The sequence below is a fragment of the Cataglyphis hispanica genome, chromosome 10, assembly GCF_021464435.1.
Source record: "Cataglyphis hispanica isolate Lineage 1 chromosome 10, ULB_Chis1_1.0, whole genome shotgun sequence".
Taxonomy (NCBI): Eukaryota; Metazoa; Arthropoda; class Insecta; order Hymenoptera; family Formicidae; genus Cataglyphis; species Cataglyphis hispanica.
The window spans coordinates 7,538,334-7,562,919 of NC_065963.1; the positions used below are offsets into that span (position 1 = coordinate 7,538,334).

The 24,586-nt window shown below is 38.0% G+C and overlaps 1 protein-coding gene across 2 annotated transcripts; it reads left to right on the forward strand.

The window, feature by feature from the left end:
- The first annotated feature begins 677 nt into the window (after window positions 1-677).
- LOC126852470 (early growth response protein 1-like) lies at window positions 678-20,314 on the forward strand. Of its 2 annotated transcripts, none has more exons than XM_050597310.1 (3): window positions 678-3,217; window positions 14,744-15,418; window positions 16,602-20,314. In XM_050597310.1, the coding sequence occupies exons 1-3, from the start codon at window positions 2,824-2,826 to the stop codon at window positions 17,885-17,887; spliced, it is 2,355 nt and encodes a 784-aa protein (XP_050453267.1). In that variant the 5' UTR covers window positions 678-2,823; the 3' UTR covers window positions 17,888-20,314. The 2 variants fall into 2 exon arrangements, with proteins under 2 accessions (XP_050453267.1, XP_050453268.1); XM_050597311.1 differs by lacking the exon at window positions 678-3,217 and adding an exon at window positions 13,496-14,189.
- Window positions 20,315-24,586: the final 4,272 nt, after the last annotated feature.

Sequence of the window (24,586 nt, forward strand, 5' to 3'; positions counted from 1 at the left end):
GCAAAATAATTTCGCTAGATTGACTAGTGCCCAACTGCTCGGAGAATCGCTGGAGTCTACAACATGCGTAGTTGTAGTTTGCTGAGGAAGACAAATGATCCACTCCGACGCGAGACAGTTAGCGTACGGCAAGAGGCGTTGGCCACGAAGAAGCGCCTCTTGGTTCGCCCTAGGGCACGTACCGAGCCGACTCATTCGCTTGATCTCCATTGCCATTATGATATTAATGAAATGCCGCTAAAAAGGTGTGTTTGCTCGGTAACATGAAGCTATAGGGTGGGAGGAGGAGAGATAGATGTTAAGCCTACGTAAAATAGTCTTACCCGATATGGCGCGCACACGCCTGTGATTATGCCACTGCCGTAGAGATTTTGTTGTCGTAGCTGTTTCCGTCGTTGTCGTCACCGTCGTATTTTGTCGTTGTTGTCACCATCAACATCGTCACAATACGTCGTCATCGTCGGCTATCGAGATTTCCGCCACTACCGTTTTTGATAATACAATTTTTTTAACAGGCATTTTTAATCAATTATTTCTAATTCTGCCTCCTCCATCTTTATTATTTTTTATTTAAAATTGTGAATAAGAGTTTCCATTTTTGATCATATATATATACTAAATGAAGATAATATAGTACTATAGAATCTAATATTTGCTCTTTTTATTGGAAATGCGAACTGATTTCAAGATGAAAGGCTACTGTCCTTTCTCGCTCAAAAGACAAAATCAGTTTAAGCTGCAAGGCTAACAACCTCTGAACCCTTTGTTGGATGCCTATGTGTGTTTGAATCTATGTTTTTTTTTGTGAGCTATCCTGGATCACGATTTAGGTTTTTTGCAGATTCTATTCTTTATGATTTGTTATTAAAATTGTTGTCAGTGTAAAATTTTTTCAGCATTATTTTATTAATAATTTTTTGTATTGTGTCACCAATCGATTTGTTGTGTCTTCCGGCACGCGCATGCAAAAGTAAGAAAGAAGAGAGATAAAAGAGATAAACTTGGACCACAGAAACCAGAGGAGTGGAATTCGCGGGGATAGAGAGAGAAAAAGAAAGAAAGGGAGAGAGAGAGAGAGAGAGATGAGAGAAAAGAGGACACGCTTGAAAAGAGAGATGGGAGAAAGATATTCTCTTTCTCTCTCTTTCTTTCATACGGGGGTGCGCCCACGCTGGTGACGTCATCCGACGAACGTCGGTTGTGGTACCGGCGATGAACGCGTTGGTGTTCAAACGTTCGGAGCACTGAGAAAGAGGAAAGATTGACGAGACAGAGACGCTATCGTGTCTCGAGGAAGGGAACGTGGAGCCGGTCGTCGGTGGTACCAAGGGGAGGGATAGCCGGATGGAGAGAGGACACCGGCGAGATGTACCGGGTTTGGATGGGGAAACTAAGGTACACGCGCGCGCACGAGAAAGAGAGAAGACATCTTTGCAGGGAGGGTGGCGGGGGAAAGGAATGAATGGAGATTGCAGACCACGCGGGAGAGACGAATGGTCCGGAACCCGTGGAGGAAACGGGGGCGAGACAAGGGCGAGGAGAACTTTCCGAGAGAGGAAGCTAAACGAAGAGGGGAAAAAGGGGGAGGGCTGTTTCGCGTAGACAATCACCGTCAACAGTAGCGGGAGTAACTACGGGGTAATGTCGACGACACACGTGACACTGTTGAATCTCCGTCATCGCCGGCCACGAATCGAACGCGAACGGCGCACGAGACGACATCAGCCGCCTCGCGATCGCGTTCTCCTTGCTTCTTCCCATGAGTGTTGCACGCGCGAACGTGCGAGCGCACTCTCCAGGCTCGCACCCGACAGCTTCGCGCGCGAGCCACGCTTTATTAGTCTAGCGCGGGCCATCGTGAACCCCTTTAGTTGCCTCGCTACGCTTCGCCTTGTCTCGCCTTGCCTCACCTCTTCTCGTCTCGCCGCATCTCGCCTCGCCACGCTCCTTCGCCATTGGCCATCGGCCATCGGATCAACAAGACCGAAGAGAAACGATAGATGTGAGTGAGCCTAAGCGTGATAATAGAAACCGACGTGTGAAGAGGAATAGTGAAGATAAGGTTCTGCGAAAGAGAAGAAAAAGTCGAAGAAGCGCGAGGAAGAGAATCAAAGGAGGGGCCAACGTGTCAAAGAGAGCGGAAGGTCGATGCGCCGGAGGAACATGAGAAGAGTAAGAGAGAACCGTATCCTTTGGTGATACAGTACAACCAGCACTCGTACCGATACGTTCGCGATTTAACGGCCAGCTTTGCAACCAGCCAACGTGCGGAAAACATTCTTTCCCAAAGTGATTTTATCTTGACGAGATTCAAAAGGTAATGATACGTAAGTTGATCCAGTAAGCTGGATAAATGCTCGCGGACAATTTAATACCGTGAGTTTAACAAAGTTCTGTTGCGAGCTATACCGATTCTTGGAACTCGTTAACGTGGAATACTATCAAGGAATACAACACTAGCGATTGTCCTTGTTAAAGGACAGCGCGAGCTACACAAAAAATCTGCGTTTGCTGGATGAACGATAGGGGAGGATGTTCTCCAATTTGACTGTTATCCATTCATCCCCGTGAAATTTTCATCGCGCTATATAAGACTTGTACAAAAACGAGAATAAGCGAATGACCGGGATAAACCCGGGATGGACAGCAGGGTGTCTTAGCGACACTGTGACATGTACGAACGTTTACCAAAGTTTTCCTCGTCGTCAGCAAAGGCACACGAGGCGACGGTGCGTGGAAAACGGTGCGAGGAACGATTGAGGCAAATCACGTGGGTCGACACCCGGTCGACGACAACCGGCGACAGCGGGACAGGTTGAAAAGATGCTGGCACTCGCGATGCGCCGCGAACACACAACCGGGCGCAGCAATTACGAGCCCGCAAATCCGCTCGCGGGATTCGAACACCTGCAGCACAACAGTGGTGGTAATTCGTTCGCGGTGGTACCCACCACCGAGGGGCGAGTGCGCGACGCCGCTCGGCCGGAGGCTGAGGGTGAATTGCAGGAGTTTGTGGACATTGCGCAAGTGCAACAGCTACTCCAACAGCAACAGCAGCATCAACAACACCATCATCATCATCATCACCAACAGCAAACGTCCACGGCGGCCGCATCCTGCATATGGGGAGCGGTTTATCCTCCACCACCGCCCGCGCTGGGATATCATCACCATCACCATCATCATCATCATCATGCGCCGTTACCGCCGCCATCAGGTAATACTTGATGAATAAACAACGATTTCACGCGTGACATCGCGAAAATCGAATGGAAGGTTTGTCCGCGAATCCGTTTCACCGCGAAAGAAAGAGTTTGTTATTTATTACGTTGCCGCGCGAGATACGACGTTTTCACACGCTATTATCTGCGATGATTTTTCTGCAACAAGCCACAGGCAAGACGGACGTGAGATATAATTTATGTCGCTCTCGAGCCATTCGGCATTTTTTCACAGTTTCCCTTTATCCTAGTAGGAGTACCCACTGCTGTGGCTGCCGGTCTAAACACTCCGCGACTATATGTATGATAATCGATCTTTAAGAGCTTTAAGATCAGCAGCACGTCGAAACCTGTATTTCTAGACTGGCTATTAAGTTTCTTGTCACCGCAAATGTGGCTCGTGAGAAGACGCTTCGCGTACGTTGTTGATAACGATAAAATTTCTCTCGCAAATATGAAACGTTAGATTATATTTATTCTTATACACACAAATTATTCAAATTTTTGTAATCGGAAATTGAATCGATTATTATGATGATGATATGAGCGTTTAAAGGTCAATTAAATCTTATTATCGCGATAATTATTTATTATTATTCAATATTGACGTGTATCATTTTATCATCAAATTTTTCTGCAAGCATAAAATTTATCAAATATTAATGGAATTACATTTCTAACCGTCCATTCGATGTAGCGATGTATACATTATGTATTATATATTGACTATAGTAGTTATTGATTGAATCTTAAAATTGGATGAAATAGTACTTTTGTTATTTTACACCACATGTAATATGTGTAGCTTGCACTCCCTTAATCCGTAATCATGATTTCTTAAAACAAATTACCTCTTTTGTTAAACATTTATAATATTCTTAAACATTTCTAACCAGTTGCTATATGTAACGATACTTTTTTATATGATATTTACAGGAAAACTAACGAGATTTATTTGTATAATCAAAAGCTTCTTTATTATTAACCATATTAAAACAATTCGTACAGACAACTCGGATATTAGTAACTTTGCTATAAGCTCTAATATGCAAAACATTTGAAAACTGCTTCTTATATTACGCTTTTATCAAGCGTTGGATGCGCCGACATGTTTTTATTTTTTGTAATATTTAAATCTTATATAGGCAAATGTAATGTTTGCCTTCAAACAGTATCAGTATCCTGATTAATTTTTTTAATGCTAGGATAACTATATTATACAAGATGATTTGTGCAAAGTTTCACTGGCGGCTTTTGGCAAAGATTTGGCTTTTAATTTGCTCAGTTTTATGCAGCATAAGATAAAGGTACGAGTAATTTAACAAAACCATTGCATATATAACGAAATTATAAGTCGGGGTTTCAAAAAATTGGATAAGATATTCGAAACTTGCATTTAAGTTACGAGTGTATGCGCGATTTCACAGATCTTGCCGTCGGATACCGGACGCTGATATCGCCGGTAACCGCTGGTAAACTGCGAGTTCGATAGCTTGACGTCCAAAAACTTCGTCTCATATGTATATAAAGCGATATCTATGTATGTACATGATACGTTTTTTATAATACTTGTGAGATGAATCAATTCATCAATATAAAAATTTTATCTGATAAATTTCTTCTAATTTAAATTGGAAAATAAACGTATTTTGCGCATACAAACTAGTGCGTTTTAATTACAATTTTTTAACTCGCAATAAATTTTGATATATTATTATTACAACAGATGGAAAAATTATTCAAATTAGATGAAAAGAGAAAAAGACAGTTTTATAGAGCAACACATAGAATATTCTTATCCCTTTGTTAAATACTAACTCGACAGACTTAAGTAATAACTCGACAGACTTTTCACTAAAAAATCTACATTCTACTATATACATAGAGTAATTTAAAAATTATACAATATTTTTGAATTAGTATCGAAAGAGAAAGAGAGAGAGAAAGTTTTACAGACACACACATTTGTCACATGAAATATTTTTATTCTTTTGCTAATAACTGGACGGACATTTCTTTGAAAAATTTTCTACATATTGTATTATACATATAGAGTAATTTAAAAATTATACAATATTTTTTAAATTGATATCGGTAGATCACATATGAGATCACATTTAAGATTAAATATATACCATAGTTTTTATTACATAGCTAGTAATAGGTTCTCATGTATCTAATGCTTTTTAGATAGCACGAAAGACAATATAGAGAAGATGAAAGAATGAGGCCGCGTCGAGAATCGCCCAGCATGAGCAAAAGAAAAAAAGATATTGAAGAACGATAACTCTTAATTCCACGCACTGTCGGCAGTCCTGTTGAATTCGGCGTGCTACACATCACTAGTCCAAGTTTGTATAAAGGAACGAGCCTCCCTTCGATGTAAAACGATTAAAAGATTAATGATTGCTTTCAATTCGAATGGACCGCGTCCAATTTCGTCCGGCATGCGTAAAAACTCTTTCGTGTTGCGTGTTATTTTTGCGCAAATATAAATGTAATGTCGTGTACGCTAGTAAGAAATTTTTATTTTTTTTTTTCATTTACGCACGAGAACGGGGGATCGAAGCGCAGCTTTGCATAAGTTATTGTTTAAAGTGTCGTTGCTTCGTACAGTAATGCGTATAGTAAATCGCATGTACACGCCTGACATTTCGTTATTATTGTATGGATTCGTACGACAGGAAATCGTACATCATATACGAACCTACAGTGGGCGGATAAAAGGGAACGAGTCACCTTCTCTCTCTCTCTCTTTCTCGTCTCTCATTGACGTCTTTTTAATAATGTTGGCTTGAGCAGCTTATGCGATCTCTGCTCTTTATTTCTCTCCCAAAGTTGCGCGTAAAAGTTTTTACGCATAAATGATATCTACATGTATTAATTTTTACAATACACTGTTATATTTAATCACAAAATTCTTTGCAAAATCAATAGGCACAATAAATACAATTTTTTTTCTATGATTTGATGTATATATATATATATGTATATATATATAAGTAATTTTTGGAAAAGTTTGCGCAATTTGTCCTTAATTGGTCCTTTTTCTACTACCAAAATTTCATATCTTAAAGAACCTTTGAATTTCTTCTATTTATATACTTATTCAATTATGGTTGCCGTAACAATTACGAAAATAGGCCCTTTTCTTATTATCAGTGATTTGAGAACTTCTTGTTAAGCAGTGTCTTCAAAAATAATTCTTCGAGGGGTAGAAGGGGAAAAGGGGGAAAGAGAGAGAAAGGAACATGTAAAAACAAATTATACGTACAATCTGAGATAATTTGCCAGAAAGAAATATCTATAATAGCATAATTTTATATTATTATCAAATTAGCTATATTCAGCTTAAAATAAAATAATCAGTAGTATCATTGTTTCGTTATGCTTACGTTGCGTGACAAAGTACGACCATATGCCGAAACATTGTTACAACCTTATCGCATACGTCAAAGCTGACATATATTCACCCTGACAATCGATCGCAAAATACTATAAAATTTTTATCGTAGATCAAGTTACGTATGTAAAACGTATATAAAACATAAGAAGTGCTTACGTCGTTACGCGAGTGCGTTTATTAGGATTCGACTAAAATCGCTTTTATATTTTTTTCATAATACAAAGTAACATATTGTGCCAATAGAATATTTGATTTATTGATTATATTATTATTTTTATTTGTCATTAGATTAGATTAGAAAGACTTTTTGTTTTTTAGATAACATATTTTTTTTTATTTATTCGATAAATGTAGCTATATATCGGGAATAAATGTCAGAAATGCGATAACGAAAACGAATATAACAATTTACATTAAGACACAAAACTTATAACTTGAGCAATCAGTAACAGGTGTATTATTACGATCTCTCAAATTGATTTGGCTAATCATCTTATTATGCGTACTATATCCATTCAAGGGGGACCCACCGTGCGTGAAATCAGATACTTTAAATGGCTCTTACATACACAATATAAATACATTTGTTTTGAATAGCGCTATATATGTCAATTAATAACATTTTACCTATTTGACATATTTTGGATTAATAACTAACGTTACGCGATATTAATCTCGAATCTTTGCTTAAGGCTACATGCCATTTTGATATGTTGGCGCGCATACTGTCCGCTACCTGTCAAAGTACCAATTTATGATAGGATAATAAAACTGTACATATATAGATCTAATACCCTTATCAATCCAAGTGTCAACGGGTGTCGCAACGAAAAACGCGCCTGATAAAGAAATCGACCCGATTACACGCGATATAACGATCCGTGTGGACTCATACGGAAGGGATGCTATATTCAGCAGTCTCGCATAGGAATCGCCACGATAATCGCATATAGGAACAAACACGTTGCTCCCGTGTATTTTTATGCTATAGCATACAGATTTATACGTGTACGTGCGTTATAGCGTGATAAAAATATACCGGTGATCAATGTGTTAGTGAGTTGTTATCATCTATGAATGGCTCATAGACATATGAAGCATCTACGTCAGCATCGACCGATAAGACTAACGTAAGCGGGAAGAAGATGAAGGGGGTTAACTACGCGTTATACGTAGCCACCGTTGACGTCCAAGTACACGCGAGCTATAGTATACGAGAGGGAGAGGATCAAAGAAATCGATAGGCCACGGTGCAAAAATAGTCTTGGGACAATTGTCTGGGTGGACTTATGACTATCTCTTGTATGAACTACGCGGTTTCGAATCGATTTTTTCAGAAAGTGCGTCTCCAAATGGATTTACTAACTCTAAATTAAATCTAAATCACTTTTGGAATAAAATATTTAGTATATATTATGAATAAAATTAGATATACTCTAAATATAATATAGATTTCAGCGATGAATTTAGTTTCCTGATCATTTAATTAAGAGAATGCATGTCATATCATACCATACGAAATTACAAAAATTTTTGGAAACTAAATTTGAATCCTCGTATTATATTCAGAGTATCTTAATTATTTTGTTTATAACACTTATTATATACATTTTATTCCAACTGATAATTAGACAGATTATTCTCTTTCTCATTTGCTTTTTTTATTAAATAAAAAAAGTTTACTTTAATTCGAGATATTTAATATAAATTATAAATGGTAAAAATACTCTCCCCTCTTCTTCCCCCACAATAAAAATGTTTCTAAAAAAGGATTAGCTTCCAGGAAATTAAAGTCTATAAAATTTATAAGATTGTGTATATAAAAGATATATTGTGTATGTAAATTTTTTATGATTTGAAAAAATTCTTTAAAGTTATTTTAAAACAATAATTTTATAACAATAACTTTGTTGTTTACACTCACCGCGCGGTAAAAAAAAACCATAAAAGATTATCGTATAAGTAGATATATTCTTTTTACTTTCTGATTTTATCCGATTACATCCTCTCCCTTATTTTATTACATGCTCGCATTATTTTAAAAGTTATATTTTTAACCGAAATTTTATATAAAGTATACATATCCGCGGTTCGTAAAGCAATTATATTTTTAGTCAGTCCAGTTTCCCTACCTATCTTAGCCTCGTCCTGACGTTATCACAGTTTATTAATATTTACTTATATTACGCTTTTGTAACTTCTTCACACACACACACACATACACGTGATAAATCTTTTTCCGCTGCTCCGATCATTATTAATAGAGTTGTTGAAAAAAATGTGCAGAAATAGTGGACATCTCGCACGAGCTTATTCCCTTTTACGCACCATCGTAATGCTTAAGGAAAGCATGTTGCACGATCTTTTCAGAAAAATCAAATTCTCGTGCGTGGAGTGCAGCATAATGGCAGTTATGACCATGATGTTCCGCCATGATGCGCGGTTTCAGCCGTGTGTCTCTCGCATAAGTACTCATTGTAACAGAATTGCGCATTAAAAGGTCGAGAAACGAGGAAGTGTGATATAAATTATAGTTAAAATGCATAGTTCTCCTCGGAATAGTAAATTCGCTTCTACGCCTCCTCGCCGATAAATTTACATGCTCTTTGAAGAAGGCATTCGTTTTTGGAAAATTTATATCTAACCGCTGTCGCTTTTGATTATTTCGTTGCCGATCTTTTATCCAAAATTGTAGCTGCCCACTAAAAATTAATCGCGACACGGACGATCTTTTATTACTATTATATAACATCTCATGATTATTATAATTTAATTCATTCCGTTTAACTTATCTTGAACCATTGCTTGAATTTCTATCAACTCGTCGACCAGCATTTTATCAAAAAGAAAAAAATATGCAAATTTAAAAAATTATTGGATAAATTTTTCTTTATCTCTTTGTTTCTCTCTCTCTCTCTTTCTTTGATACAAATGTCGTTTTATTTGGTAACTGCTTCTCTCGGCAATTTTATTCTAAAATGTAGGAAAGGAGTTCAAGTCTCTTATTCTATGATGGATAACGTAGCCTGCAGGAATAATTTAAGAAATACAGCTGGATCTTAATTTAATTGTATAAAGAGAGCTATCCTTTTCCCATAATTTACCGTTACAAGAATGCTATCGTTTTTTTTATTTAAATTATATATTTATATCACGATCTCTATTGTAAAAATAATTCTTTTAATAAATTAAATACATCAATAAAAGATCAATTTCAAACTTTTCCATTTAGAAAAGTTATGAAGCCCTTTACAGATATTTCAGACTCTGTTCCGTTTGGTAACTTTTATAATTAAAAAATACATTGTGTTGATTTGATATAAAGTTCTACGCACGGGGGGCAGTTATTGTCATAATCGAAAATAACGCTCTCATCATAAGCAGTGTAACAAGCTTCTGAAAGGTCGAAGTAAATGCTCGCATCTACCGGAAACGATCATTAATCAACGATCTCGGTAACGTATCGCGCAAAAACGTGCGAAAGCCTCGCGAGTTGTCACATGACTCACCACTCACGTAGAACCAAAGTACGTAATAGCAGAATAATCGGCTCGATACAGAAGCGATTTAAAACGCATCGCCTACAGCGATTATTCTGCATAGAATATAAAAAAGCGAAATATAGAGAAATATAGAGTATTTAAATTAAAAATATACTCTTTTGCAATATGTTTTTGCATTACTCTGAAATCTATATTATTTATGCGATCCATATTTGTAGTTTCCAAATTTAAACTACGTATCATCGTACAAATTTTTTATATAGTACGCTTTAAAATACAGAAGAATTACTAGAGAAATAGTATAGCAATCTACAACTCTGTGTAACCATATTATATGTGTGTGTGTGTGTGTGTGTGTGTGTGTGTGTGTGTGTGTGTGTGTGTATTTTAAAAGACACCGAATAAGTTTAAAAGGCTAAAGTAAAAGTTTCTGAATAAAACAGATAACGTTGAATATTTAAAGATATTATATATAATTAAAAATAATTGATTGATATTATAAATAAACGCGTTTCTTTTTTCTTTTTACCAAACAATTCTCGTCTTTTTCTTAATTTCTCAATTCTTCTCGCATACCAATATGTTATTCAATTTCGAAAGAACATTGTAAAAGAATTCAGAATCATGCCTCGTATACATCGTTTCGTCATTTTTATATATAGCATTATCTGAAAATATCTTAATTTACACCACGCATCAATCCAACATGATAGATTCTCATAATTTTAAATTGCGTCGATTTATTCGTAAAGTTCTTATCGATCTTCTGTACGAAAGTTTGCTGCAAAAGATTCTTTTTTCAGATTAGCCGAAGAAAATTTATCAAGAATAACGTGATCGAAGCGTGATATCCTGCGTATGCGTACGCCGAAAAGAAAGCGAAATAATAATCAGGACAAGGAATATAAAACGACGCAAGGCAATCACGATACGCTGCCAAAAATCTTGTATCATCGGTTAAATGACTCATCGGCAACATAGGAAAATATTTGACGCTCGCCGCACTAGTCATCCCGGGTATTTGGGGATGCTGGGTGGCTCAGGTGGTTGCGTGGCGGCTTGAAATAACGCCGTTCGCCCGCGCAAAATCGCGTCGATTAGGGCCACGAATAGTGCGCGCCCACCACCTCGTCGAGAGCCACTGATAATTTTAGAACATTTTGTTGTGCCAGATCAACGTCGTCGGCGTGCGTCACTGTCTCTTTTCTCTCTCGTGTGTGTGTGTGTGCATCGGTTTCACGTAAAGTCGATCGAATAAAACGAATGATTAATGCGTACGATAATATATTAGATCAATACAGATTCGTATTTCTCAAAAGTTTTTCAGGAAGATTGTATAATAGAATATGCAATTGATTTTTTAAATCAACGATACATTTTGTTGTTGAGCACAATTTATCTTCTGCCATCTTATATACTGTCAATTTTTTCAATATCTTCAATATATGTGAAAAAATAAAAAAATAAAATAATTATTCATCTTCTAATTATACTTTAAAAGCTCGTACAATGTAAAATCGTAGAATCCTATTACGTATATGTTAGAAGATATGCGTTAAATTTTTAATGATTAACGCTAGATTTATTATTGAGATGAAAGTGCTCGCGCGGATAGAGCTTAATTTTTATTTTGATAATTATATTAGAGTGTACTCGGCGCACAAAAGAATTTCAAAAATTAAAATAAAAGTATAATATATATAATATATATATATATATATATATATATATATATATATATATATATAGAGAGAGAGAGAGAGAGAAATAAAGAGACAGGATAGGCGGAGGATAGAGGGGACGAAATACCAAGAGAGCAAGACGGAGCGAGAGAAGGGAGAGGGGGGAACGGGCGCGTGGCAGCGCGTGGTGCCAAATAGGGCATCAGGTGGTTGCGAGACGCCCGCGAGAAAAAGATCGTACGCGCGTGCGCGTATATACGTGACTGCTAACCGGGCGCACGCACGCGTCCGCACAAATGGCACGCGTCTCTTACCCTCCTGAGAGAGTGCGGTCTGCCTCATGTATGGCAGACACGCGCGCTGTTACAAATATGTTAGGGAGCCACGTACATGCATACCGTCTCCGGGATAAAATTACTTTCTCCTTACGCGATGTGGATACGCGTCGCGCTTATCTCGTAAGTGATTCGTAACTCTGTAGTATTTATGCGCGATCGGCCAAACGCAAAACTTCACTCTCTCTCTCTCTCTCTCTTTCTCTCTCTGATGCGTTTGTTTTTAATAGATATAATAACAGGAGGTCGAAAACAAGTCCTTTGCTCCGCGATCGGTTTTTTCACATTATCCTATGTACGACATAGCAATCTGCGCATACATTATTTGATTATGCCAAAATATACTCGCTTATACATAATTTATACATTTATTACATATTCTGTCACAAGTGCATACATTTCTGTAGAATTTTACGAATATGATTCGTGCATAAAATATCGAGAAATAATTTATTTCATATAGCGTTTATATGTGTGTGTACATATTTTTTTATTTGCCGCATACAACTTGTTAATAAAACGCACTACTAGCCAACATTATAACAGAAATAATTAATGATCGACTATATTAACACTCACAAATAGTTTGCTCCTTTTAATTTGTACAGCTATATACATTTGAAAATAAAAAGCATAGAATGATATCGATTTCTCTCGTTAAAAGATTAAATTGGATATTCTTATCATAAAAAAATTATGACAACTGGAGGAGGAGAATATATTCATCGGAGACAATAGTTTCAACATATCAGATTGATCTTGAATTCTTCTTCGTTCTTTTTCGTTCTTATGCTAGTTCGCGGCTTTTCCTCCATCTTCTGTCGCGTGTTCGCGCGTTCTCGAAAGTACCTCGTGGGGGGGACAACAGTCGCGCGCCTCGAGTCTACGTCACAGAGCTCTACGTCACCGGTGAACGGGGTTGAGAGGAGTCTCAACGACGCAGGAGTGAGATAGGAAAGTGAGGAGGGAAGGAGGAGGAAGCTCCTATGGTGGGATGCTAGTACGCGGAGGAAGATAGGGGAAGGTGGCAGAGCGCGCAAAGAGCGATAGCTGGTGGGGATAGATATGTTCGTAAGCACTGGCTGGTAACCACGACGGCGCGAGAAGCAGGCAATCGTGGATCGTTCAGATTCTACATATATGCATGTATATGTATGTGTGTACATATATGAGATATATATGCGTATTTAAATATATATGTATACAATATCTAAATACACACACACATATATATATATACACGCGCGCGCGCGCGCGATATATACGTTGGCATGTATAAATATACGCGCATACGTATGAAGACGTATGGCGCACACACGCGTGCGTAGACAGAGAACCGCCAGGCGGGGATTGGCTGGCGGTCGACTCGGCGCTTCCAAATATGGGACAGTCTCGGCGGTCCATTCATAAAACTACGGGGCGCGCCGCCGCTCGGCTCAGTTCGTGCGCGACCCCCACGCATTGCGCGTCCTTTAACAATCGCTGTGCACGAGCCAATACACTCTCAGTCAGGACGTACACCTAACGAAGGAGAGTTTATAAAGAAAGAGAGAGAGAGAGAGAAAAGCGAATATATATAGAAAGAGAAAGAAGGACGGATAAATGGATAGATACAGAGAGAACGAAAGAGAGTGAGAGAGGGGAAAATAGAGAGAGAGAGAGAGAGAGAGAGAGAGAGAGAGTCGCCGACGCAACATAACGCGCGCGGTCCAGCGCGCGCGCGCTTTCGCTCGCGCGCCTACGCACACGCTCTCGGATCATACACTGTATTTGCTCTCACTCGCGCACAGATTCGGAGTAGCGTGGACCCGACGGCGACGGCGACGGCGACGGTGGCCGGACACGTCTTCTCGCCGCACAAATACTTTGCTTCGCTTTTCGATTCACGCGTATTTGCATCGGCTCTTTCTTCAACGTGTCTGTACCGTCGAAAGGTGAGAAGAGGAGAGTAACTTCAACTACAGGCACGCATCGGTCGACAATTGACCGAACGTCGTTTATATTTTCTTCTCGTTGACGGACGGAGGAAACGAAGGTACCAGGTACTTGACCGAATCGACCGGTTGGCGAAATCTATGCGTATGCGAGACGATCATACACGCGTAACTTCTTACAACGCTCGGTGGTGGTAATGGTGATGGTGATGGTGATTATTAGTGGTTGGTTGGTGGTGGTCCATTCCGCAACACGCGCACGTAGTGTTGCCGGCCGGTGGCATCTATCGAAATAAAAAGGCGGGAAGGAAGATACTTTCTTGTATCAGCTGGCGCGCAAACAGCTTTATTGAGTTAACCAAAGGGGCTCGCGCCACGCGAGCAAGAAACGCGCCACACATTTAATCGCTGCTACTAATCCTACTAGCTGAAAAAAGAATAAAAGAGAGAGAGAGAGAGAGAGAGAGAGGAAGAGACAGAATCGCGTGACGTACACACACGATTCTTCGATATATGTATATATCGAAAGATCATTAACGCACGGGATCTAACACGCGCGCTATTGAGAGGAGCTAGGAGGAGACTTAATTGTATGATCAGAGTGTGATCGAGAACCGACAATATTCTAACTATAATAATTACGTTGAACGATACAACCGCAGGCGAGGACACGCAGTGCGGTACCGAGGATTCTGCCATCGCCCAGGAAGGCGACCCGCTCCAGAGGATGACGATGGACGGCATGGAGGTGGTTGGCTCGCAACCGCACGCAGCCACCAGCCCGTTTCTGCTCTCCTCGCCGCCCCTTGGCCATCATCATCATCATCATCATGCAACATTTAACCTGCAGACGGTGCAGCTTAGTTTCGACGCGTGTTTACCGTACAATGCGGCCTCCTCGTCCAATTCCGTCACCTGCGGCATCAGCGGGACACCCGTGACCTACACAAATTCGTCCACCAGCTGCAGCAAGACTATACCAACCCTTTCCTTATCTTCGTGCGTGCCGTTACATACGCAGCTTCAAATCAGTCCGACCGATTCCACGGAACACGATCATGATCGGCATCATCACCATCATCATCATCATCGATTGGACGATCATCAACATCACTTGCATACCGATGCATCGTCACCATCTGTCGACGCTACAGATGGCAAGAGGCATCGACAACCCGATGACGATGATAAGGGATGTATCAGAAACTGCAGGAGCGATATTCATGATTCGAACGATAAGGATAAGCCTGGTGATCTAAACACACCGGTCACCACCAGCAGCGACCTACCCTCTTTCTTCGGTCCTTCTGCACTTGTCGAACCGCCACCGATCTCAGGTATCTACACATCAGCTATACCTTACGACGAGAATTGTTCGACAAGAGTTTTGTTTCTCTCTATATATTTTTAATACATATTTTTAATACATATTTTTTTACTTATTTTTCATTTTAATTAATTATGTTAATTAAATATTTTCTCATATTAATAATTTAATGTAAAAAAAAAAAAAATGCACAATTGACATATGTCTGTTGCGCGTTGTTGAATTAATTTTTTAACTCATTCCTCATAATTCAGCGAACATTAATAAGATTGTATACGATGAAAGTACGATGCAGTTAAATTTTCGCGATGTTATATTTCGCTTTCGTCAACCTTTCGCTTTCTATACGTTTACGCAAACTCTTCGTGCTTCTTGATATCCTGATCTTTAAAATCTGTATCCTTCGCGGGAATTTAGATATATTTTATGTAAATTTGCTCTCGTATATGATCTCTTAAAGGAGATGCATCTGTGACGAAGAATCACGAGGTGTTACTGACGTTTATTACATTGCCCGCGAAAATACGTAATATCGAAGGTCTGTCCGCCTGTCGCGGATCAATACTCAACGACCCCGACATTCAGAGACCCTCCTCTTGAACCTGCACCACCACCCCTCTTCCTCTTTCCACTTCCCTTGGTCGGTTCATTCATGCTTTCAGCCTCCCCACCCTAACTTCGTTACCCTCAGTACCGTAATAACCCTCGGATAATTACCGTATGGTATCTTTTCTACGCATATATTTACATGTTTTTTTTTTTTATTTCCGTCATAGAAATATGTATATATATTTACTAAAAATGGAAACACAACTTTTTTAGAATTTATTTTATTTCTCAGAGCGTTATATTAAACGCATTTATATATGTTATATGGAAAATTCGACACTAAAATTTTCAATAAAGCAGACATAATGCTTCTTGTGATCTTAGTAAATACTTTCTCAGCGCTAGTTAGCATAATTATATACGGAGAAAGGAAGTAACAAAACGCGGCAGGATGCAGACAACAGATAGAACCGTTGTTAGATAAAGTCACCCCCATATCACACGGTTCTTCCTGTCGGCTCTTGGAAGAATAAATACATGCCTGCTTATTACGTATATATATGTAAAACGCGTGTATACGCGATATAATACGTCGTATATCCGAAATTGAGAGTAAATGAGATGATTTTATTGATATATTACAGGCAGTCTGGCGGGTGAGGATCTTTCGTTGGAAGAGGCAACCGCGGAGGAGGACGAAAACGCCGGCACATCCGCTGGCAGAGATCATCGTCATCATCATCATCATCATCACCAGGATACGCGAAATACCGTTACATCAAACGCGCCTTCAAGCAGTCCACCGTCGCGCCACCATCAAACTCAGGACGAGACGGATCGTTGCAACGTGTTGCAAGGTGGTGTAATTTTGTATTCTTCACCGCATTCCACATCTGCCGTGCCCGCGACGAGCGTAAATATTTGCAACGTACCAACATTGACCTATCGCGGCGTCTTTACCACGACCTGCACACAATCGTCGCCTCTAAACAATCTTCAAGGCGAACAGCAGCAGCAGCAACAACAGCCAACGAGCCAGGAATTGTGGGCGCCGTTACCCTCGCCAACCTTAACCTTGACGGGTCAACCGTTCCTTCACCCCAACCTTCACTCGACCGCGTATAGCGGCGAGACCGTCGAATTACTGCAGGTCGAATCGAAACCACCACCCCCGCCACCCGGTTACCATGACACACCAACTACCACTCCTGCTGCCTGGCTGACGGCGCACGAGGAGGCTTATGATCCTAGTCTTCTCTCCCATCATCACTCGCATACTCATCATCAGGAAGCAACGTTGAAACAGGAGCCAACCGGCACATCCGGTTACACTCCCAACGTACAACAGCCTCAACCAGCTCAGGCGCAATCTCAACAACAACAACAGCAGCAGCAACAACAACAACAACAGCAACAAGCTCGGCCACCTAATACTGGCACCACAGGGGTTCAGCTGGCCGAGTATAATCCGAGCACGTCGAAAGGCCACGAGATCCTTTCTCAAGTTTATCAGCAGAGTACATTACCACTTCAACTGGTTCCCGTAAAACCGCGAAAATATCCGAATCGACCAAGCAAAACGCCGGTGCACGAACGGCCATACGCCTGTCCGGTGGATGGTTGCGATCGCAGATTTTCCCGCAGCGATGAGCTCACCCGGCACATTCGCATTCATACGGGACAGAAACCGTTCCAGTGTCGCATCTGTATGCGCTCCTTTTCTAGAAGCGACCATTTAACCACCCATGTGCGTACGCATACCGGTGAGAAACCATTCTGTTGTGATCAGTGCGGCCGAAAGTTCGCCAGGAGCGACGAGAAGAAGCGCCACGCAAAAGTACATCTTAAGCAGAGGCTGAAGCGCGAAGCGTCTCACGCTAATCCAAGAAGTCATCCTCAAAGCCACGCGTCGTCACCCTGCAATCAATGAATTCCACGAATTACAACGATGTTGAAAAGTCCTTTTTAACGTTCAGAGATCTCATTACGTTTGTGTCATGTTCCGACAAATTGTGATCTATGTCTCCCTCTATCCTCCTGTCTTTCCCTTTTTCCTCTCCTTCTCTTTTCGCTACTCCCTTTCTCCCTTTCCTCCTTCCCTGCATCTCTCGTGATGACCGATGAAGAAAACGCGGAGACCTTTAGACGGTGAAAACCGTCATCGACTGATCCGTCATTTATCGTCGGTTCATCAACTAATTACGTTATCTTGATGCATAACTGGATACGAATTAATTGCATGCGAAACGAATTTTTTGAAAATTTCAGATATCGTATCTACGTAACGTAATTGTAAAATAAACAATTTGCTCATTTTTAAAATTGTCGTGAATCAAAGAATAAGGAGATTAAGCGTTGCCACATATAGTTCTTATTCATATTCGTGTAAGAATTTCATGTATTTTGAGATTTATCGTTGACTGAAAAACGCATGAGAATATAGTTTAATCACTGTACCAAAAATAATGTCTTGCGTCACATAGCGAAAAATTAAAGTACTTAAAATATATGAAAAGCATTTACAATCATCGGAAACAAACTTATATTTAACCGAAACTTTATGGAAGTTAATTATCAAAGTACCATATATATAATTCCATTCTCTTAAAATATGAAAACGATAAACATTATTCTCTCTCTGCTTTACATGTACTTCGTATCTCTTAGCTTGTATCCAGACACGAGTTGAAATGTGAACGTCGCGAGATATTCACTAGCGTCACTAGCGTATCTAGATGTCATTGAGCGTTGCGAGAGCATTTTCGTGCAATTGTATAACATAAAATCGATACCATCCGCAGCTTCCGAGAATCATCATAGAGTGAAGCGGGAGAGAGGGAAAGATTGAGAGAAAGGAGAGGGGGGGAGAAGAGGAGCAATGCGTCTCATTGCATGCGAACGATTGTGTGTGTATAAGAATGTAATGCTTCGTGAAACTATAACTATTGTATTGACTCGTTACATGATCAATGCGAATTCTCGGGATTCTTGATATTTAAAACATATATCTTGTCTCTATAAAACACACTCAATTTAAAAGACTCGTGCGGTCCAAGTGCAAGTTTAAAAAAAAATTCATGTTTTATGGAGCTGTATTCTTGTTAGACAGATCTATCTTACACGAGAGAGATTGTTGACAAGATTCGCGGCAACAGAAATAGAGATATTTTTTTAAGTATATTTGTATATAACTATAATTCTCACACACAACCGAATCACACACAAGCATAATGGTTATGATATAAAAGTATTTATTTTTGAAAAAAATTTTACAGCATTGCGTTATAAAAGATGTATAGGTGCTGAAAAAAGTTCCTCTTCTTCTTAATGTCGTTAGGAAACTTATGTTAATTGTTAAATTTTTGGTGCTATATGTACGCTGTTGCGTATGTCTCTATCAGAAATCAGAGGCAATATTTCCAATATAAACTTCTCGATATAATAGAATTTGCACATATGTCGCGAGAATTTTAATCTTGCAGTGATTGCTTTCTTTTTTTATCGTTCTCATGCCTTGTGTCACCGTATTTTCTTCGTGCTCCGAACACGCTAAATCTCGGCTGTCTCCGTCAAATACTTCCAATTCTCAGTCATTCTTGTCTTTTCCCTTTCCATATTATTGTAAAAAAATCCAATGAAATTGTAATTAGACGTGACTATCGTTGTTGAAAGAAATATTTCATGTACATATGTATATAATTTATTATACATATAGATATATATATTATAAATTGCTGTATGTATATGTAAAATCTAACGTCATTCTCTTGCCATCTTTCTTTTCTTCATTTCGCATTACTATCTCATACGTGTATACATATTTAGCAATTGTTAATGTTATGTATATGTTGCTCTATTTATTAACAAAATGACTATATTTCAAATGAATATATTGTTAATGTTAAATAATTATTTTTATTATTATAATATTATTATTCAATCGTGCAATGCGTTACAAAAATGATAGAGAAACGGCATGATATCCACAAATTATACTTGTAAAGTTGATGCGCACACACACACACACACACATATATATATATTTAGACACATTGTATGCGAACGCGATGATACGCACTACTCTTCGACATAAATTGTAAACGCAAAGTAACGCAAGCGCATCCCCTCAAGAGAATACTTTTTTTTACAGATAGTATTATCCTATCGCTAGATAAATTATATATAATTATTATACATATGGCGCTCCGAGTGCAATGCACATAACAAAAGCTCCGAATTACCTGTATATTCGTGTTGTCATCATCGCTCCTGCATATGCTTCTCTTTGCGAAACGGGTAACGCGAACAATCTCTTGCAACAATTATTAACAGAAATACAATTAACACTGACTCGAGAGCAAGTTGTTTAATTATTTTCGTAACCCTTTAAAAAGTATTAAATATAGGCTGTTAAAAAGAAGATTTAAAAAATGGAGGTTGCATTCTTTAATCAATTTGAAATCTATTTTTCTGGACAAAAATTAATTAAGCATCAAATTTTTATGTTCCATTGAAATTATATTGAAATTATATATTGAATATAAGATTTTATTTACTTTTATATAATCTCGCACAAATCTGAAAAATTTGATTTTTGATTATACATTTATTCAGATATTATCAATATTTATTTATTGTGATGAAAAAAATAGTTTTGTAGTTAAAAATACGCCAATGTCTTTATTCCTGTTGTATAATAAACACAAAATGTATATAAAGCTTGCAAAGCATTAGTCTATATATAAGTAATCGTGAGCATTCCAATAGTATTAAGGCAATTAATTTCTTAAAATTAGAGAGTTTCCTAAAATTTGCAACATTTAATTAATTGATATAAATTAAAACTTGGATCCAATTATATGAAAAATGTTGAATAAAGATATAAAATTTTATGTACTTTCTGTTGGAGTTCTTTAAAATTAAATTCTTTTTGGCTAATCATTTTATGAAAAAAGAGAATATGAATTTCCTTAATATAAATATTAATATATATTAAATATAAATATAGCTTATGCTTAAGATATAATTTTAACAAAAGAAATTTTGACAGATTGCATTGCTGGATAGCAACAAATAAAGAATGAAATTTCAATTTTTGGCCAAAGTTTTAAGCAAACAGAATTTTAACTGGCAATATTATATATATATATACATATCTTGCGATATCTAATATTAAAATTTTAAGATTTTCAAAAAATTATATGTCCAATGAAATTTGTCATTACAATTTTCAACGGGTCATATTATATTCACCTAATATTCGCCGCACGTGCTGTGTTTTCTATTCGATATCGAATAAAAATATAATTTTACTGTTAAAATTTATTTTTAATAAAAACTTAGCAATAATTTAATTTTTAAAAATAATAAATCTTTTTGGCCAATTTTTATAGATCCGTCATCGCATCGACGAGATGAAAATGCATGCACGTATTTCCTTCACAAATACACACATCAATGTTATAAAATCTTTCTTTACATGTTCCTAGAGAATTTTCACGCACATTCGCTGCGATTGTTGTAATACAGGTAAGCAGTTTCGTGGTTTGGGATCGAGCTCTCGAATATTTTGCACGGTTTTGGCCGTCTCGGTAGCTCGTGCGTAGAGAAAGAGACAGGGAGAGACGCGCAATACAGTCACTATATATAGGTATACAGCCACCTATATAAGAAAGACAGTGCGCGAGCAGTGGGCACGAGTGAAGCTGAGAGCATGTCTATAAATAGGACCGAGAGCGAGATGAGGCCTCCTCTGCACTTCGCGATACCTTCTGCTTCTCTCCATCTCACTGCGAGAAATCCCTCCGCGCGAGGACTCCTCTTCCTTTTTTCTTTTCCTATTTTGCCTACCTTTCGTTCTCTGCCTCTCCTACGACATGATGATGTGTGTCTTCTCTCTTCTCCCTCTTAATCTTTTATCTTAATAGATATCTGTCCAGAGTTGCGACACATAATATCGCTTTTTTTGTTCCTACTATTATTTTGCTCCGTTCAATAAAAAATATATCCTTGCAAATTAATATAGAATCCTATTTCTTATGATATGTGAACAATTGTGAGATATTTTAATATAATGACAAATTTTTTTTTTCTACATCTCTGGACGAGCAAAAGAAAATGTTCAATAAGATATTTTATATGGAGGAAAAACAATTTAAATTTTTTTAAATATTAAATTTATGCTTTGTATTATATCTATATATATTTTTTTATGTAGATATTAGCTATCACTAAAACTGTATATAATTTCATATCTGATTGAAAATTAATTCAATCGATCATTTGTCGATTAATAAAGCGTAGTATCACAGGATCTCACTTGTCAATTTTGAATAAAAAAAATATAAAATTGTTACATCATTACAAAAACTATATGCAACATATATTATATGTGATTCGAGTTTATCTTATTGATTATTATTTTAATGTTGATATTTTTCAGGATTAACAGCACTGATATTATTAAAAAGGAAAAAATCTCAGGGGGCGTCGAAGGGGGGGGTAGCGTGTTGGGGTGCGCCGTGTCGTTACTCCGCTACATCGCAGCATCCGCGAAAGACCCCGGCTAGGGGTTAGGGTCACGTCATGGAGACTGAAAGAGTGGCGCCATACGGGAGAGGAGCGAGAGAGAAAGAGAGCGGCGGCGGGGGGAGGGGGAGGGGGAGATGAGAGTTCATTGAGCAACGGCACGTGTACGCGATAGAGAGTGCGGCTGCGATATGAAGTGGGATAAGGGTGGGAGGGAGTAATACAGCAATGAGTAGTAGGGCGAAAAGGGGTTGCCAAGCGACCATAACCGAGCGGGTTGCCCTTGGCGACTAGTTGCGTCACTGCAGCGTCGCGTGACGTCACGCGACGCCACTGCCCTTGACCGTCGTCGGGAGCGACACTGGGGAGAGCGTCCTGGCGAGCCCGCTTGCAATTCCTGTCCGCCCCGCGCACCGTCTGTTTTCCGATAGGCAGGACCAAAAGTCTATACATAGAAGCGAACTAATGCGCGAATATATGTCGAAACACTCTCACCTCTCGATATCTCTGCACTGGAGGAGGTGGAAGGCAGCCCGTCGCGATATACACATGTATATTGTAAGGTGTACCGTACTGTCTTTTGACACGCGACTTGAAATAGCTATTAAAGCGCTTCTTGCCGGCGCTATATTCGGAATTATGTGCCTCGATTATTGTTACGGTGATAGAGTCGCGAATAGCGATGTATGTGACAAGCTCGCGTTGCAAGCAGTCTCTCGGTAATCGATTGCCGCGAGTTTACACGTCGTATGCAATATTTATAGAATGACGCGCGAAGCTTACTTAACACACGTAATGGATTTATTTAATATATTCAATGACGGCTACCCGTTTCCGATTATATTTTCTTCGTTATCGTGGATATTATTAGACGATATCGTAATTTTTTTCCGAATATTTATAAGAGTTTTTTAAGTTTATTTAAAGCACACTCATTTTATATTTAATATTATAATAATAACAATGACAAAATATGCGAAATGTACCTCGTCATATATATATATATATATATATATATATATATATATATATATATATATATATATATATCTGATGCAGAACTCGGTGGAATATATTTTTCCCTCCTGGTTTTTTTTTCTATCATATACACGTACGTAAGTGAGAAACCATTTTTTAAATTTTATTTTTAATTATATATCATAAAATATATTAGATAAAAATGTTCATAATTTGTTTTGACATTTTATCATTTATATGATTGCAAATAACAGATATTAATAACTCATTGCATCATAGATTAGCAAAAACATATTACGCTCGATAATAAATTTTAAAAAAAAGTCAAATACTGGATGAATATTTCTCGTGATTTTCGAGTTTTTTATTAAAAATTAGTTTATTCTACGTACAATATTTCATATTAAATTATTTTATCCCACTCTTCTGCTTTTAGATCATAATTTTATTCGTAGCGCGGATAGTGTAAGACTTAGCCGAGACTCTGATCTCGCGTAGCAAAAGATCAGACTTTGTTTATTGTTAGCCGAGATGATTCAAATCCCATTTAGCCGAGATTCGAACCGCACTTAATCAAGCCTTGAACCCCATTTAGTCAAGATTTAAACTCTACTTAGCAGAGACTCGAACCTCATTTATAGTCGAGAAGTCGAAATTCGAACTTCGAACTCTGTTTAGCGGAGATTCGAACCCAAATTCTTTTTTAATAAAATTATTAGTCAATAAATTACTGGAAATCGTAAAAATTTAATTCCTTTTGTTGATTATGTATATCAATTTACTTCTAATACTTTTAACATTAACCACATTTCAAAAATTTCAATTTTAAAGAAAATTTTAATCCTATTGGGCTTTCAATTTATTAAGTATAATATTTGAATTAGCTTAAAATAAGTATATAAATATAAAATTATTTAATTAAAATAGAAAAATTTGTAAACAATTCTGCCAATTAATCGCCGATTAAATTAATCGAAATTTTGGTAAGTGACTCAAAGTTCTAATGCATGCAAATATACATATAGATATGATACATTCAATTTGAAAATTCCAAACTTCAAGTATAAAGTCAAGTAACAAGAAATTACAAGTAAAAAGCAATATATATTTTTATTATTATATG

What these genes read in the sequence shown, in the direction of transcription:
- LOC126852470 (XM_050597310.1), top strand. Translation starts at nt 2,824, where the DNA reads ATGCTGGCACTCGCGATGCGCCGCGAACACACAACCGGGCGCAGCAAT. An exon ending in GCCGTTACCGCCGCCATCAG is followed by an intron (nt 3,218 to 14,743) that starts GTAATACTTGAT and finishes ATACAACCGCAG; the next exon opens with GCGAGGACACGCAGTGCGGT. An exon ending in CGAACCGCCACCGATCTCAG is followed by an intron (nt 15,419 to 16,601) that starts GTATCTACACAT and finishes GATATATTACAG; the next exon opens with GCAGTCTGGCGGGTGAGGAT.